The sequence below is a fragment of the Salvia miltiorrhiza genome, chromosome 1 (assembly GCF_028751815.1).
Source record: "Salvia miltiorrhiza cultivar Shanhuang (shh) chromosome 1, IMPLAD_Smil_shh, whole genome shotgun sequence".
NCBI classification, from domain to species: domain Eukaryota; kingdom Viridiplantae; phylum Streptophyta; class Magnoliopsida; order Lamiales; family Lamiaceae; genus Salvia; species Salvia miltiorrhiza.
This window is the reverse complement of record NC_080387.1, coordinates 51603675-51621095: the sequence shown is the minus strand read 5'-3', so window position 1 is coordinate 51621095 and position 17421 is coordinate 51603675. Positions and strand designations below refer to the sequence as shown.

The window sequence follows — 17421 nt, the reverse complement described above, 5'->3', positions numbered from 1 at the left end:
TCCAACCTCTCCACTATTTCCGGTGGAGGATCCGAGCTCGTATGCGACGCTGATGCCTTCCCTTTCCCCTTCGCCGCCGCCTTGTTGCCAATGGGCCGGGCAGAAGAGATCTCCTCGCCCGACGCCGAGGTGGTGAAGCCGCCCTCTTCCGTGGTCTTTGTCCTCTTGGAGGCATGCACGTCTCCAATGAGGTACATCGACTTGAACTTGGGATTGTTCCGGAGAATTCTCCAGGCGTTCCAGAAATTGAAGGAGGCCCTGTGTGGGCTTCGAGCCCTGAAGAGGGTTTGGGCCTTCTCACTAATCATATCATCCGAATGACCGGAGGGCCAATTATTGCGCGTCTCCACCCAAACAGCTTCCCAGAGACGCACATCCGCGCTCACCCGGGTCCAGTGGCCTTGAAGTTGCTTGATCTTAAGGTCGACGCCGAGGATGGGGTTCACACGTGCGCGGATCCGGCCCCAATACGCCTCTCCCTTTTGATCCGTCCCACGGATCGCGTCGTTGGTCTCCTCCGCCCAAATTTGGACGATGAGATCCGTATGCTAGGGAAGGTAAGTATGACGGTACCTAGCTTCCTTGTCGTGCTTGATTTTGGTGGCCATTTCCTTCCTCCGGCCGCCTTTCTTTGGTGGGGAGACACTCTGTTGTGCACTGGCCGCTTCCTCCTCGGGCGGGCTCTCCTCCAAGTTGATTCCTCCCATATCGGGATGATAATCGGAGGAGAGATCGGGACACCAATTTGGATCGTAGAAAGGGTTGTGTGGATCCATGACGGAGAAAATTGTTGAAGAGAAATGGAGGAGATGAAAATTAGAGGAGAAGAAGAGGTGTGAAGATGGTGGGGAGAAGTTGGGGTTTTTTAAAGAGGAGAAGAAGAAAAAAAAATTGAAAACGGTCGGTCAAAAGTGCGCAAATCGAGGAGGTGCAGTCAAAATTCGAATAAAATTCGAATTTTCCAATTTTTCCTTTTTTTTTTTATTAGGGCGCGTGCATTGCACGCGCCATCCCTTCCCCCCCTTCGAGCATACTCGAAGACTCGAGTATGCCTCGAGTATCTCCCCCCCGCAACGCCCTCCTCGAGTCCACCCCTCTCCTCGAGTAGCCCCTCGAGTACCCGCGTTGTGGGTGCTCTAATATTAGGAGTATTTATGTTGAGAGATAAAATAAAATCATTTAATTTAATTAAATATTTAATTTGCATTATTAATTCAGTCTATGATGGTGATAAATTCTCATTAATCATTTAATGGTATGATTATTTATCACCTCAAAGTTGATATTATTATTTAATCATCCTCTCATCTATAATGTAAAATTTCAAAAATACCATCAATAAAATTTTTAGTATTAAATTTGTTTGTCCCAATTTTTTACATTTTTCAATTTTTGCATGATTATATTAAAAAGAAAAAATCCTAATTTTTTCTAGGATTAGTAGTGCAAAAATACATGAACTTTCACACATTTCTAATTTGCACATAAACTTAAAATCTTGCCTCCAAATACACAAATTTTCATTTCTTTCTAATTTTGTGCACAATGAGCATTTTATCATAACATAATCATATATAGCACTATATTTTATTGTAACAATTTAAAAAACATGTTGTATATGATAATTTATCGCTCGATATAAACTACAATCATTGGTTGATAAAATTACAATTGCTGCAATTATCTCATTTCACTCATTTTTTTTGTTTTATTATTATTATTATTATTATTATTAGGGGTAATTGCCTGTAAATCCATAACGTTTACACGGAATTGGTTTTTACTCCTATTTTGAAAAATCTGGCTCTAAAATACATAACCTTTTATTTTGTCTCATTTTTGTCCGACCGTCGATTTTTTCTTACGTCGGTGCTGGAAATGACACGGTGACAGTCGAAATTGATGAGGTGGTAGCCGGAAATTGACACCTAAGGCTATTTTTGACATGTGGAAAAAAACTTTTTAAAAAAAAAGAAAAAAAAAACAACACACATCATCTTCCCCAACATCCCCCACTCTCAAACCCTAACTCCCATCCAACCCACCCGCCACTGCCCCTTGCCACCTCATCAATTCCGGCTGCCACCGTGTCATTTCTTGCGCCGGCGTAAGAAAAAATCGATCACCGGACAAAAACGAGACAAAATGAAAGGTTATGTATTTTAGAGCCAAATTTTTCAAAATAGGAGCAAAAACCAATTCCGTGTAAACGTTATGGATTTACAATGAATTTACAGGCAATTACCCCTTACTATTATTATTATTATTATTATTATTATTGTGGTTGCTGGTTCAAAATTTACAACCAAACAATGTAAGATCAACATTCAATATGAGACTCGTGTGTGCTATCAAAGCACTAATCATGTTATCGGTTATGAATTTATTTTTTATGATCATGATGTAAAATTCAAAAAATATTAAATCTTTAAAAATATATGTTGATTGTTTTATATTTTTAAAAGGGGAAATATCACTTTAAACCTCAAACTATTTTCGCACTATCAATTATATCCTGAACTATTGAAAATAATTTTTTAAACCTTGAACTATCAATTTTGAATCAGTCGTACTCTTTATCCATTTTTTATCCTTTGATTTTTGAATGAGTAATGCATATAATTAATCACGTCGTTTTATATAATATAGGTTAAAAAAAGAATAATTCTAAATACATTGTGGTATCCGGTGAGCCACGTAAAATTTTTGAAGCTGAAAAAATAAACGAATGGTACAATTGATACAAAATTAATAATTCAAAATTTAAAAAATTATTTTTGATAATTCAGGATATAATTGATAGTGCAAAAATAGTTTGGCCTAAGTTGGGATGACCACGTGGATGAAATAAAAACAACGTTATGTTTTTGAAAAAAGAAATCAAATATCATGATTATTTTAATGTGTGTCGGGTTAATGCGTACACATTTGAGATTCATGTTTGCAACTAATATAAAGTCACCAAATTTTGGTTGACTTGCCATAAATGAACGCCTCAATTCATAAATTGTACAATATACAAATTTCGATACACGTATGTTATACTCCCTTCGTCCATAAAAAGATATCCTAATTTGTTATTTTGGTTCGTCCACAAAAAATGTCTTAATCTATTTTTTAGTAATAATTTATTGGTTCCTTTCTCCACTCATTAACTTGTGGACTTCTTTCTCCATCACTAACTTAATTAACTTTTTCCATTTTTCTTTATTTGTGGGCCCTATATCCACTAACTAAATAAACAACACAAATTTTCTTAAAACTCGTGTCACTCTCCCTTATGACATCTTTTTGTGGACGGAAGGAGTAATAAATAATTAAATTTTGAATATAAAGTTAGGGTTAATTACGCTAAAACACACGAACTTTGGCCCGATTTTCAACTTTTCCATATACTTTAAATTTTGTCTGGATTTCCCTGAATTTAGGCCCGCGTTCAATTTTTCCACAATTTTTGCTCCGGCCAAGTGCCGAACTGACTTGTCTCTGACGTGTCTTCTACCTGGCAGTATAGACGACGACGTCGTTTTGCGAGCAATATTAAAAGACGTCGTTTACATAGTAAATAACCAAAATGACATCGTTTTAGGCTAGGGTATGAAAAGTCTTGGTTTACCTTAAACTTATTACTATTCCCGCTGTAAATTCCATTTCACCATTGTTGACTTGCACTGTGGAGACGATTTTGACGCGGAGAAGACGACGATAACTTTGACGAAAGGAGACGTTGACGAGAAGTTGTTGTTGCGCTGTGAAGCAAATTTTAACGAGAAGAACCGCGAGTTGAAGGCTCGAAAATCTCGCGTTCGGTATTTCGATTTTGGAGGGAAAAATGGACGACAGGTACGAGCTTCACTCATTTCATTTGTTTTTTCGTTTTCATCGCCTATTGCTTAGTCCATGAGAGCTTCTAGGGTTTAGTTGAGTTTCGAAGTTCCGAAATCTGTAAGTCCATTTCGACCTAAATCCTCTTTTTGTGTTTCTTTGGCAATGCAGCGATGAATTTGGGTTGTGTATATATCATGGAGGGAAGTTCGCTACGATAGGAACCAGCAGCAGATTGTATTCTGGTGGTGAATTGACATCTAGATATGGCTTAGATAGAGATAGGTTTGGCTATTGATCACTAAATTATTAGCAACAAATTACCGCAACTAACACGGTGTAATTGTAGCACAAATTAAGTAACCGAGTATCGTATCCACAGGGACTATTATAGCGAATCACTTTAAGTAATCCCAATTAAACTCTAGTAATATTCAGGCAAACGAAAGAAGGAAGGTTTAATTGACAATAAACTCAAATAGTAGTAAATATAATCACGTAGAAGATATCAAATATAAAAGGCAACTGATCCTAGGGTAGTAAATTCATTAACTAAATCTATGCAATTAATCTATTAATCCTATGTACCAGTTTAATCCAGCTATGATGAGAGATCGCTTAATTAACCAATTACAATGATCGTAGATTAGTAAATTCTCTATCTCCGTTAGGTCTCAAGAAAATCTACTAACTCCCAATAGCTCCTAAGAATAGCTCCCTATGATCCACCTATCTCCGCTAGGTCTCTAGGTTAAAATCATATCATACATTCCTGAATCCGCTAAACAGTTATCTCCGCTAGGTCTCAAACCGAATAGCTAAACATGCAAACTATTGGCCAAATAATCCACAAGAAATCAAGCACCAGGAATTATGAATCATAAACTGGAAGGCACAAAGGTAATAACAAATAAATCACATAAATTCAATCAACTATTTACAAACCCTAGAATCAGCTAAAGGAAACTAGCCAGACATGCTTAAATAAAACATAAACATAATTAAATAGAATGCAATTGTAAAAACTGAATTAAATAAAAATCGAATGAAAACTAAAGTAGCGGCTTGAATCTTCAATCTTGATCCAAGCCTTGAAAACTAGAAAACAATAAAATTCTAAAGCTAAAAATTAAAGTATGAATACTAGGGTTCGGGTGTTTGGTCTCTGACCTTAGGTCAAAAGAGGACCTATTTATAGGCTTCAACCTTCATTCGGATCACCATGGAAAGTTGCCATGCAAAGTATACTTCTAAAGGTAATCGAATTCTAAAGGTAATAGAATCGTGTAAAACAAAGCAACTTTCCAGCTGGATGCGCGCTCTGGAAAACACTCCTACTCTTGCCGAATTTGCGGCTCTCGCCAGAGGAACGGATGTCACCCGGGAAACAGGTCGCGTCAGAGGAATGGACGACTTCTCTGACCTCGCCAGAGGAATGGTATCGCCAGCGGAATGGTTGATCTCTCTGGCCTCTCTGTCTATTGAGCGCTGAACTTTACGTCTCTTACGCTGGCGCTTCTCGGCAGAGAAATAAGTGATTCATCTGCTCTGGCTTCTCGATTCCGCTGGTCAGAGGGGAAAGCGACTCCTCTGTCATAGACTCCTCTGACTTTCTCCAGAGGAATGGTGACTCCTCTGACTTTGGTTTCTCTGCTCTGGAGATGTCGATTCCTCTGGCCTCGACTCCTCTGGCCTTCCGCGGATTTCTCTGGACTGGCTTTTGACTTCGCTGATCTGGGCTTTGACTTCTCTGGTCTTCCAGAGGAATGATGATTTCGCTGCTCTGCATACCAAAACACCTAAAAATCGCGAAAATCATCTAAAATTGCATTCTTCCATCTCGAAATCCTAAATCTTCTGCAAAGCATAAAATACACCATAAACGCACCAAATTCCAGAAGATTATCTTAAAACATGCACATGCAAACCCTTAAAAATAGTGTAAATTAAGCATAAATCAACTCCCCCACACTTAGCCTTTTGCTTGTCCTCAAGCAAAATCTATATGAATCCTAGGAAGAAATTGATTTCAACAATGCTCATTTCCATCCACACATTCACAAAGTCAATTCAAAACTTTACCATCAACACACATCTCTCGATCATGCAAGTAACTCAAAGTTCATGAAGCAACAAAAGAGTAATGCGAGTAATTCGATCAGACCCAATTCTCCGCTAGAAGTGAATTCCCTAATGTGATCGCCTTTATAATCAATATCACCATTTTTCACACTTTGTGTGCTTGAGATTTCAACAGTTGAGCCATAATTCATGAAATAAAACCATTTGGATGTAATCCAAAGTCTTTTCACGTGGTTTCCCATGCTCATAGTTAGACTAGAGGAGCAGAGACTCAGAGCTATCGCATTTCAGCACAGGCCAGATGTTTCAGAGCTGGCAATTTTGAAGTTGGCAATTCGTCCAACATTTTTCACATTTCACAGATAAGATACGATCGTAGGCAATCACAATGACAACACTCCTTCTAGCATCTACCGGACAAATCACGTTTTACTAACTTACAAAAGTGTTGCAACAAAACTCATAATTCTTTGCACAAACAAGAAACATATATCAAAAGTAAAATAAGAATAACCACCAAACAAACACTAACCCAAAATGCACATTGAAAACCATTTTATCTTCCACAAATTCATAAAAATTAGCTAGATTCTAGACCAAAAACTAAGCATAGAAAAATCAATTTCGCCCAATTTTGAAAAAAATATAAGCACAAAACACCACTCCCCCACACTTAAAACATGCCATGTCCTCAGGGCATAAAAGAAATACAAAGAGTTGAGAAAACGTCCCTGATTATCGGCAATGAAAAACTGAATCATCGGGCGAAGTGGTGAAGAAGAGGGTTTGCAGTCTGTTTCAGAGGTAAGAGTGACTTCTCTGGCGGCCAGAGCAGCGAAGAGAGTGACTGCGCTGGCAGAGCAGCGCTTAACGGGGTAGCGAATTGAGTGGCTTCGCTGGTCAGGACAGAGGAGAGGGTGGCTTCTCTGGACAGAGCAGCGAAGTGAGCGGCTTTGCTGAAACACGAAAACCTCCAGAAACCTGACAGAGAAACAAAAGCCCCAAACAAAACAAAGAAACAAAAAGAAACAAAACAAAACACAACGAAACTAAAAGGAAGGAAAACAAAACAAAGAAAAATAGTTGGGTTACCTCCCAACAAGTGCTTAATTTAACGTCTAGAGCTCGACGATACCTCAAACTCAATGAACATCAAACACAGCGGGCATGACAGAACGCTTGGTACGAACAGAGGTAGAAGACCCATGCGCATCATCTACGTGAAAAATGACGCTTCCATTCGGCACATCTATAATAGCTCTTCCCGTAGCTAAGAATGATCGACCAAGAATCAACGGCGGATTTGTATCTTCAGGAATATCGAGGACCAAGAAATCCGTAGGGAAGACTAGCTTGTCAACCTTCACAAAGATGTCTTCAAGCTTTCCTCTCGGCTTTACTCTTGATCTATCCGCCATTTGAATCTCCATCGAGGTCGGCTTGAGATCTCCAATTCCCAGCCGCTTGAAAACAGAGATGGGCATCACATTGACACTAGCCCCTAAATCGCAAAGTGCCTCGGGAAATAACTCTCCTCCAATCTCACACTCAATGGTGAAGCTACCCGGATCTTTCTTCTTCGAAAGTAGCTTCATTGGCAACTCAGCGCACACAGCTTTTGCCTGCGAGATTTTCTTATCCTCATCCCCCATCTTCTTGGTGTGAACAATTGCCTTTTCTTCTTTATCATTGGCAGAGGAACGGATGTTGGCAGAGAAATGGCTGATTTCTCTGCTCTGACTGTTGAGCACTGGGCTTTGCTTCGCTGCTCTGATATTTTGAGGCTGTGCACGCCGATCTGATTCTTCAAGTAGCCTCTCTAGCTCATCCACTATGCGTCTATGCTCTGTCTCCTCGGGATTGGCAACTTTTTTCTCATTCTTGCAATGGGGGATCTCCAGCTTGATTTCCTTGGCATCCTTGCCGTCCCGCTGCTCTGGCCGATCTCGCTGCTCTGGCTGATCTCGCTGCTCTGGTGATTTATGCTTAATTTACACTGTTTTTAGGGGTTTGTATGTGCGTGTTTTAGGATAATCTTCTGGAATTTGGTGCGTTTTATGGTGTATTCTATGCTTTGCAGCAGATTTAGGCTTACCAGATGAAAGAATGCAATTTTGGAGAATTTTGGATTAATTAGGCGTTTTCTAAGTGTTCTGGAATGCCAGAGCAGAGGAATCTAAAGCCAGTCCAGAGAAATCCGCGGAATATCAGAGAAGCGGAGCCGACATCTCCAGAGCAGAGAAATCACCGTTCCTCTGGCATCAGAGAAATCAACTCGTCAGAGAAGTCAAAAGCCAGAGGAGTCTCTAGCCAGAGGAGTCGCGAGGCCAGAGATATCAATGCCAGAGGCGAGACCATTTCTCTGGCGAAGTCAGAGAAATCAAATCAGAGAAGTCAAAAAGTCAGAGCAGAGGAACCAAGTCAGAGGGATCCGATAGCAGAGAAATCAACATGCCAGAGAAGTCGCTAGTAAGAGGAATCACCTATTCCTCTGCCGAGAGGCGCCAGCGGAGCCCAGCACAGAGGGATCGAGTCCCCGCTGCCAGAGGAGTCACCATTCCTCTGGAGAAGGCCAGAGCGGAACCCATTCATCTGGCGAGGCCAGAGAGATCAACCATTCCGCTGGCGTGACCCGTTACTCTGGTGACATCCATTCCTCTGGCGAGAACTGCGAAGTCGGCGCGAGTGGGAGAGTTTCTTCGGAGTGCGTCCAGATGGAGAGTTGCCTTATTTCACACGATTCTATTACCTTTAGAATTCTACTTTGCATGGCAACTTCCAGGATAATCCGAAGGAAATCTGAAAACTATATATAGGTCCTCTTTTGACCTAAGGCAGATCATCAGACGGCAGACACCCGAAAACCCTAGTATTCATGCTTTAATTTTTTAGCTTTAGAATTTTATCGTTTTCTAGTTTTCAAGGCTTGGATCAAGATTGAAGATTCAAGCCGCTACAATCGTTTTTCATTCGGTTTTTATACATTCAGTTTTTACAATTGCTTTCTCTTTAATTTTGTTTATGTTTTATTTCAATATGTCTAGCTAGTTCTTTTATTCTGAACTTAGGGTTTGTACATAGCTAATTAATTATGTGTTTTTGATTTATTGATATCAATTTGCCCTCCAACTTGTGATTCATGATTCTTGGTGCTTATTCTCTTGTGAATTATCTGATCAATGATTTACATGTCTAGCTGTTCAGTTTGAGTCTTGAATGCGATAATTGTTCAGCCGATTCAGGAATGCATGATATAGTATTATCCTTGAGTCTTGAATGCGATAGGTGAACCTATAGGAAGCTATTCTTTATGTGCTATTTGGAGTTAATTTATTCCTTGGAGTCTTAAATGCGAAAAGGGGTTTATTAATCTACGTTCATAGGTGGTCGTTAGAGACGCTTGTGAATAATTTAGTGATCTTTCATCAGGGTTGGATTAAAATTGGTAATTGAATCAATAGGTTGAATACATGTAGTTGATTAGTGAAAGTACATCCCTAGGGTCAGAGTTTTCCTTATATTTGAGTTAGTTATCGTTATTTATATGTTCTTTAGTTTTATTTGGTTAAATTTAGTTCGAGTTTCACCATCATAATTGTTTTGCCTGAATATTACTAAAGTTTAATTAGGATTACTTTGAGTGATTCGTTATAATAGTCCCTGTGGATACGATACTCGGTTACTTATTTATTGCTACAATTGCCTGTGTTAGTTGCAGTTTTTGTTGCTAAGAAATTAGTGATCAACTTTTTTTGGCGCCGTTGCCGGGGACTGTTTAGAATTTACTTTAATATTTCTGATTAGACTTAAGCATTATTTCAGGCGTTATAAGTTTTTATTTTTTATTTTTTATTTTTTTTTTTAGTTTTTAATTTTCTGTTCTTATTCGTTGTCTCAGGCGTGTATGATCACGAGATCCAAAGGAAAGGAACATCTAGTACCTTTGAACTTGGAAATCGAAAAGCAATACAAAAGAGACAACCGCGAAAAGAAAAAGCTAGCAATGGCAGAGAATAACATGGACCTTCAAACTCTTGTGCAAGTCGTGACAAACCTTCAAAGGCAACTAGATGAAGAGAGAGAGCGCAACCGGGCTCCTCCACCAGAGCCACCACTGAATCATATGTATCAACCTCGGGTTGATCAATTTCAAGGAGGCAAATGGGGACCAACTGTGCAGGCCAACACATTCGAGCTGAAGCCGGGATTGATAAACATGGTGCAAGCTGAGCAGTTTAGTGGAGCGGCTTCTGAAAATCCGCATGCTCACATTACCCAGTTCCTAGATATCTGCGACACTATTAAGCAGAATGGAGTGCCACCTGATGCCATCAGAATGAAGATGTTTGGATTCTCTCTCAGGGACAGAGCGAAGGAGTGGTTCAAGAGTCTGGACAGAGGTGCTATTACTGGATGGGAGGATTTGTGTAGAGCTTTCCTAGCAAAATACTTTCCTGCCTCTAAAGCTCATAAAATCATTGCAGAGATTTCTCACTTTTCCCAGCTAGGAGATGAGACCATTCATGATGCCTGGGAAAGATTTCGTGAACTGCTCAGGAAATGTCCACAACATGGTTTCACGGAAGATCAGCAAATCATTCACTTTTATAATGGCTTGACTGGTCTGACAAAAAGTATGGTGGATGCTACTGCAGGCGGATGTCTTCTCCATAGAAATACAAAGGAGGCTTATCGTGTGATAGAAGAGATGACCTCCAACAGTTATCAATGGCCGAATGACAGAAGTTCCACGAGAAGAATTGCAGCTGTGAATGAGGAGAGAGATAATTTTAAAGAGAAATATGAAGCTCTTCAAAAGCAGTATGAGTTGGAGAGAAAAGCATTGCTAGCTAAAATTCCTCAGCAGCCGATTTTATCCGATGTAACACAGTTTGAAGATGCTAATTTTGTCCAGCAGCAGTACCAATTCAATAGACCAAACTATCAGGGACATCAGGGTGGAAATCCACCGTATCATCCAAATAATAGGAATCATCCAAATTTTTCCTATTCAAATCCCAACAATGCTGTGCAGCCTCCACCTGGGTTTTCTGTGTCTAGTGGAGGAGTCATCAATGAGCCGAAGAAGGATTCACTAGAAGAGATGATGAAGCAAGTGTTGGTGAAGGTGACCGGGATGGAGGCAAACTCGGCAAACATGGGGACCAAAATTTCCAACATGGAGCAAAATTTTTCAGCATTGTCTAAGCAGGTGCAGATGTTGGAGACTCAAGTTGGTCAGATGGCCAACCAAGCAGCTGCGCAGAACAAGCCAGGCCAACTTCCTAGCAACACTCAGTTCAATCCGAAGAGCCAACATCAGCAGCCTCAGCAAAATCAGCAATGTCATTCCATCCGGGTGGTTGATAATCCAGTTGAGGATCCAGAGCAGAGGAATCAAGAGCAGCGGGATCCAGAGCAGAGGGTTCCAGAGAAGCGGGTTCCAGAACAGCGAAATCACTCAGAGCAGAGGAATCCTCCAGAGCAGCGGAATGGCAAGGAAAAAGTAGTTTCGAGAACTTGGCAATCTTGGCACCCACAGTCGTCTCTATACTGGCCATCTTGTTGTCAATAGTAGTTTCGAAACTACTCATCTGCACCAACAACTGTTGCATCATCTCTTCAAGTGGCACCTTCTTAGGCTCATTGACAATCATCCTTGTGGAGCTCCGATCATGTGGCAATTGGTAACTATTGGAGGCCATCTCCTCCAATTCAAAAGTGTTTGCCTGCATAGCTGACCCCCGTCCACCTCCATCAAATTGCCCAACTTGAGATTGGTACATGTAATCGAGTAGTGAAGGTGGTGGAGGAGGCTGTGCACGTCTGTTGGCCTCTTTAATTTGTCTTTGCTCATCCAGCTGCCTCTGCAGTTTTGCAATCATACGCCACGCAGCTTCAATATCAAAATTCTCAGCCATCGCTCTTTTCTTCTTCTCGCGGTTATCCAACAGCTGAGACACCAAACGAAAATAAGAAACGAGAAAACAAAAAAATAAAACTTATAACGCCTGAAATAATACTTAAGTCCAGTCAGAAATATTAAAGTAAATTCTAAATAGTCCCCGGCAACGGCGCCAAAAAGTTGATCACTAAATTATTAGCAACAAATTACCGCAACTAACACGGTGTAATTGTAGCACAAATTAAGTAACCGAGTATCGTATCCACAGGGACTATTATAGCGAATCACTTTAAGTAATCCCAATTAAACTCTAGTAATATTCAGGCAAACGAAAGAATGAAGGTTTAATTGACAATAAACTCAAATAGTAGTAAATATAATCACGTAGAAGATATCAAATATAAAAGGCAACTGATCCTAGGGTAGTAAATTCATTAACTAAATCTATGCAATTAATCTATTAATCCTATGTACCAGTTTAATCCAGCTATGATGAGAGATCGCTTAATTAACCAATTACTCTCGCTAGAGCAGCAATGATCGTAGATTAGTAAATTCTCTATCTCCGTTAGGTCTCAAGAAAATCTACTAACTCCCAATAGCTCCTAAGAATAGCTCCCTATGATCCACCTATCTCCGCTAGGTCTCTAGGTTAAAATCATATCATACATTCCTGAATCCGCTAAACAGTTATCTCCGCTAGGTCTCAAACCGAATAGCTAAACATGTAAACTATTGGCCAAATAATCCACAAGAAATCAAGCACCAGGAATTATGAATCATAAACTGGAAGGCACAAAGATAATAACAAATAAATCACATAAATTCAATCAACTATTTACAAACCCTAGAATCAGCTAAAGGAAACTAGCCAGACATGCTTAAATAAAACATAAACATAATTAAATAGAATGCAATTGTAAAAACTGAATTAAATAAAAATCGAATGAAAACTAAAGTAGCGGCTTGAATCTTCAATCTTGATCCAAGCCTTGAAAACTAGAAAACAATAAAATTCTAAAGCTAAAAATTAAAGTATGAATACTAGGGTTCGGGTGTCTGGTCTCTGACCTTAGGTCAAAAGAGGACCTATTTATAGGCTTCAACCTTCCTTCGGATCACCATGGAAAGTTGCCATGCAAAGTATACTTCTAAAGGTAATCGAATTCTAAAGGTAATAGAATCGTGTAAAACAAAGCAACTTTCCAGCTGGATGCGCGCTCTGGAAAACACTCCTACTCTTGCCGAATTTGCGGCTCTCGCCAGAGGAACGGATGTCACCCGGGAAACAGGTCACGTCAGAGGAATGGACGACTTCTCTGACCTCGCCAGAGGAATGGTATCGCCAGCGGAATGGTTGATCTCTCTGGCCTCTCTGTCTATTGAGCGCTGAACTTTACGTCTCTGACGCTGGCGCTTCTCGGCAGAGAAATAAGTGATTCCTCTGCTCTGGCTTCTCGATTCCGCTGGTCAGAGGGGAAAGCGACTCCTCTGTCATAGACTCCTCTGACTTTCTCCAGAGGAATGGTGACTCCTCTGATTTTGGTTTCTCTGCTCTGGAGATGTCGATTCCTCTGGCCTCGACTCCTCTGGCCTTCCGCGGATTTCTCTGGACTGGCTTTTGACTTCGCTGATCTGGGCTTTGACTTCTCTGGTCTTCCAGAGGAATGATGATTTCGCTGCTCTGCATACCAAAACACCTAAAAATCGCGAAAATCATCTAAAATTGCATTCTTCCATCTCGAAAGCCTAAATCTTCTGCAAAGCATAAAATACACCATAAACGCACCAAATTCCAGAAGATTATCTTAAAACATGCACATGCAAACCCTTAAAAATAGTGTAAATTAAGCATAAATCAGCTATCTTGATTTGGAGGAGGAAGTACAGAAATTAGGATACGTATCTTGGAAGTGTCTAGCATATAAGGTCCCTAGAACTCTTGTTTATATGGAATTGTCTGAGGATAAGCATGTGATGCAAATGTTGAAGCACATCTCCAGGTCTTGCCGATCTATCTCTGTTTATGTAGATGATGGGAAGAGGGAAGTGGTTAAGGCTGTGACTGAAGTGGTTACGAAGACAGTGACAAAGACAATCACTACTACTAAGAGGAGTGTTGGCAAGGGAGGGGGAAGTCTGAGAAGGTTAAGGAGAAGGTAGATGTGGGAGGGCAAAAAGTAGACAAGGGAAAGGGTAAAGTAGAACAGGGAGGGGGAAAAAGGAGAAGTGGGAGATGATGTTGTGTCACAATATTCCCAATTGACAGATGCAGCAGAATGGAGCACTGATGAGGATGAGGATGATGATGATTATTGCCCAGGGGAGGAAGATGGGGAGTTAGTGGAATCTGAAGACAGTCTAGGAGATATGGAATTAGGTTCTGATGATGATGAATATGAACAAGTTAGGGTGAATCTGAGAGTGGGTTTAGGTGTCTTGGGAGATAATATGTCAGATAATGAATTGTCACTTGAGGCTGAGAACTCAGATAGTTGTGATTCTGATGGGCAATTAGTTAGGAGTAAGCAGCCTAAGGTGGTATATGATCCCAAAATGGATATTGCAGATTTGCAATTGGTACTAGGAATGAGATTTGAGGATGGTTTTCAATGCAAAAAGGCATTAGTTAGTTGGAGCATAGTGAAAGGGCATCCTATCCATTTCAGGAGGGTCAACAAAGAGCAATGTGAGGCCTACTGTGAAGAGCCTTGTATGTGGAGGGTATTTGCAAGCACTGTTCAGAAGGAGAAGAGTCTTGTAGTTAAAGTGCTTGGTGATGATCACACTTGCACATTTGCTGTCCAGAATAGACAAGCAAGCTACAAGTGGATTGGTGAGCAGTGCATTGAGGTGTTTAGAGTAAGGCCTCAAATGATGGTGGAGGAGTTCAGAAATGATGTCAAGAGAAGGTTCAATATTGCTATTCCTAATGGCAGATTATATAGGGCTAAGGCTTATGCTCTAGAGACATTGAGAGGATCAGTGACTGGCCACTATGCAAAGCTAAGGAGTTATATATCTGAGCTTATGAGAGTTGACAGAGAAGGGAGATTTGAATTACTGGTAGGTGATGGTACAATATTTAAAGGGTTGTATATAGGTTTTAGTGCTCTGAAAAAGGGATTTGTGGAGGGATGTAGACCCATCATAGGCCTAGATGGTTGTTTCATGAAGACTCATCTAGGAGGGCAGCTTCTTTGTGCTATTGGAAAGGATGGAAATAACCAGATGTATCCAATTGCTTGGACGGTTGTTGAAGTGGAAAATGAGGCATGTTGGGCATGGTTTATCTCTATGTTGCTTGAAGAACTTGGTGTTACAGATGGTTCAGGTTACACGTTCATATCGGATCAACAAAAGGTAAATAATTCTACATATACTGAATTTGTTGAATTTACATATACAGATGTTACATTTACTTACATTACAGTGTTATTGAATTTGTTGTAGGGCCTGACAAATGCTATAAAGGACTTGGCTCCTTTTGCTGAGCATAGGAACTGCGCACGCCATGTTTATATGAATTGGAAAAAACAGTTCAAAGGAGTAACACTAAAGCACATGTTCTGGGAAGGTGTTAGAAGTTCATACAAGGAGGAGTGGGATGCAGCAATGGACAAGTTGAAGGCAGAGAACATGATGGCTTATGAGAATTTCATTGAGAGAGACCCATCCAGGTTCTGTAAAACCTTTATATCTACTGCATGTGTGAGTGATATGGTAGATAATAATGTGTCTGAAACCTTTAATGGGTACATACTAAATGCTAGAGGGAAACATATAATACATATGTTGGAAGCAATTAGAAGTGGCCTTAGGGAGAGACAATTTCAGAAGTTAAAACATGTTGAAAGTGTGTCTGATGTGTTAACACCTGCTGTTAGAAAAAAAGTTGAAAAATTGAAGAGTTTGGCTAGGTTCTGTACAGCTCACCCTGGGCTAGGGGGTAAGTTTGAGGTTGAGAACAAGGATGATAGATTCATAGTTTCTTTACCTGAAAGAAACTGTAGCTGTAGAGTTTGGGAGCTCACTGGCATTCCATGTATCCATGCCATTTCTGCTATCCATTTCATGAAGGAAGATCCAGCCAATTATGTCCACAAGTACCTGACCACTGAGACCTACTTGAAAGCATATTTATATCCATTGGAGCCAATAAATGGTGAAAGACAATGGCCCAAGGCAGTAGGCTATCCAGTTCAACCTCCACAAGTGAGGGTGATGCCTGGGAGGCCAAAGAAGAAAATGAGAAGGGATAAGGATGAGAAGGATCCCAAAAATCCTTCTAGACTGACTAGGGCAGGGACTGTTATGACATGCCAAAATTGTTTTCAGTTAGGTCACAATTCCAGAGGGTGCAAGAATGAGACTGTGGAGAAAGAAAAGCCAGAAAAGAGAAAGCCAGGAAGACCAAGGAAACACCCTAGGCCAGATGATGATGTGAACTCAGGTGGAGTAAGTAAGAGTAAGAAGAAGAGTAAGAGTAAGACCCTAGCTATGGAACGAGCACAGGTACAAGCATCATTTTCATATTTTCCAGTCATGCAGAATTTGTTTGATTCAATGTTGATTCTAACTATGTTTCTAATGCTTGTTGTAGGCATCAAAGGGTGTAGGGCACTTTGTGGGAGAGGAGACAGGAAACTCTTACATTTGCTCTGGGAGTATAGTGCATCAAGTACCAAGAGGGGAAGAACTATCATCTCAAGTGCCAACCCAACAATCCCAAACCAAGAACTGACTGTTGAAGCTGTCCTTATTTTGAAGTGGTTTTAAATGTCCAAAGTTAGCTCAGAAACTTGTTTTTGAAGTTCAAACTTATGAGACTCCTATTACTATGTATTTTGTATTTTCTTTTGCTGATGTCTACAAATTCCATATTATATTAATGAAGCCATATTTTATTTTGAAGATGCCAATGTGTCTAATACAAAATGCCAATGCAGATTTCCATATTTTCATTACCAACAATTCAATGTCCATTGCACTTGAAAATTGGACAATACAATATGTATCTGAAAATAGGATACTAAACAACAAGTTGAAGCACTAACATGTTCAATCACTAACCATAGCTTAATCTAGTAATCATTTCTAGAAAATGAATGACATTGAAACTGCATAAACCAACACTCCAAAACAAGCACCATACATGAATTGCTTCATGTTGACGAATAGCTTCTTGTTGTCTTTCTTTTTCTTTTTGAGATGCTTAATCTCAGTCTCCAACTGTCGGATTCTCATCATGTCCGCTTCAAGATACTGTTGTTGTCGGTAGTATTCGCCAATCCAGAAAGTTAGTTTCGATTCACCATCATCTTCTTCTTCTGCCTCTCCTATCGGAGTCTCGGGATCAACCCAATCGAAAAATCGACATTGAGCCTTAATCTGCAGAATAGGGTTATACATTGTGAAAATCGACACTTAAACTAAACCCATTAACGAAAATCGACACTTACATCTTTCTTCGGACAACATATGAACCTCCGTCCAGGGTTTTGTTGTGTTTGCGACGTCCTAAGCACGACGCGGCTTCCGCAGTAACACTTTGTGGTCATGTCGGCCATGGCCGAACCGCCGGAGGAGGAAGATTTAGCACAAGCCAT

The 17421-nt window shown here is 40.2% G+C and overlaps 2 protein-coding genes and 1 non-coding gene across 3 annotated transcripts; 1 reads left to right on the top strand and 2 right to left on the bottom strand.

The window, feature by feature from the left end:
* Positions 1 to 10378: 10378 nt before the first annotated feature.
* Positions 10379 to 10485, bottom strand: LOC131007335 (small nucleolar RNA R71). The gene has a single exon (XR_009096040.1). It is a non-coding gene; the product is annotated as a small nucleolar RNA R71 (small nucleolar RNA).
* A 3277-nt stretch (positions 10486 to 13762) lies between these two features.
* LOC131009688 (uncharacterized) lies at positions 13763 to 16556 on the top strand. Its single transcript, XM_057937102.1, has 4 exons — positions 13763 to 13949; positions 14082 to 15175; positions 15266 to 16327; positions 16416 to 16556. Exons 1-4 carry the CDS (start codon positions 13763 to 13765, stop codon positions 16554 to 16556), a joined length of 2484 nt encoding a protein of 827 aa, XP_057793085.1.
* A 353-nt stretch (positions 16557 to 16909) lies between these two features.
* LOC131009679 (uncharacterized) lies at positions 16910 to 17421 on the bottom strand. The gene is made up of 2 exons (XM_057937094.1): positions 17275 to 17421; positions 16910 to 17203 (listed from the first exon to the last, which is right to left on the bottom strand). Exons 1-2 carry the CDS (start codon positions 17419 to 17421, stop codon positions 16910 to 16912), a joined length of 441 nt encoding a protein of 146 aa, XP_057793077.1.

Bases quoted from the DNA above. Each gene is read 5' to 3' on its own strand.
- LOC131009679 (XM_057937094.1), bottom strand. From the start codon at position 17,421: ATGGCTTGTGCTAAATCTTCCTCCTCCGGCGGTTCGGCCATGGCCGAC. The intron at 17,204-17,274 runs GTAAGTGTCGAT...CCTATTCTGCAG, and splicing joins TATGTTGTCCGAAGAAAGAT to ATTAAGGCTCAATGTCGATT.
- LOC131009688 (XM_057937102.1), top strand. From the start codon at position 13,763: ATGGAATTGTCTGAGGATAAGCATGTGATGCAAATGTTGAAGCACATC. The intron at 15,176-15,265 runs GTAAATAATTCT...AATTTGTTGTAG, and splicing joins TCATATCGGATCAACAAAAG to GGCCTGACAAATGCTATAAA. The intron at 16,328-16,415 runs GTACAAGCATCA...TGCTTGTTGTAG, and splicing joins TAGCTATGGAACGAGCACAG to GCATCAAAGGGTGTAGGGCA.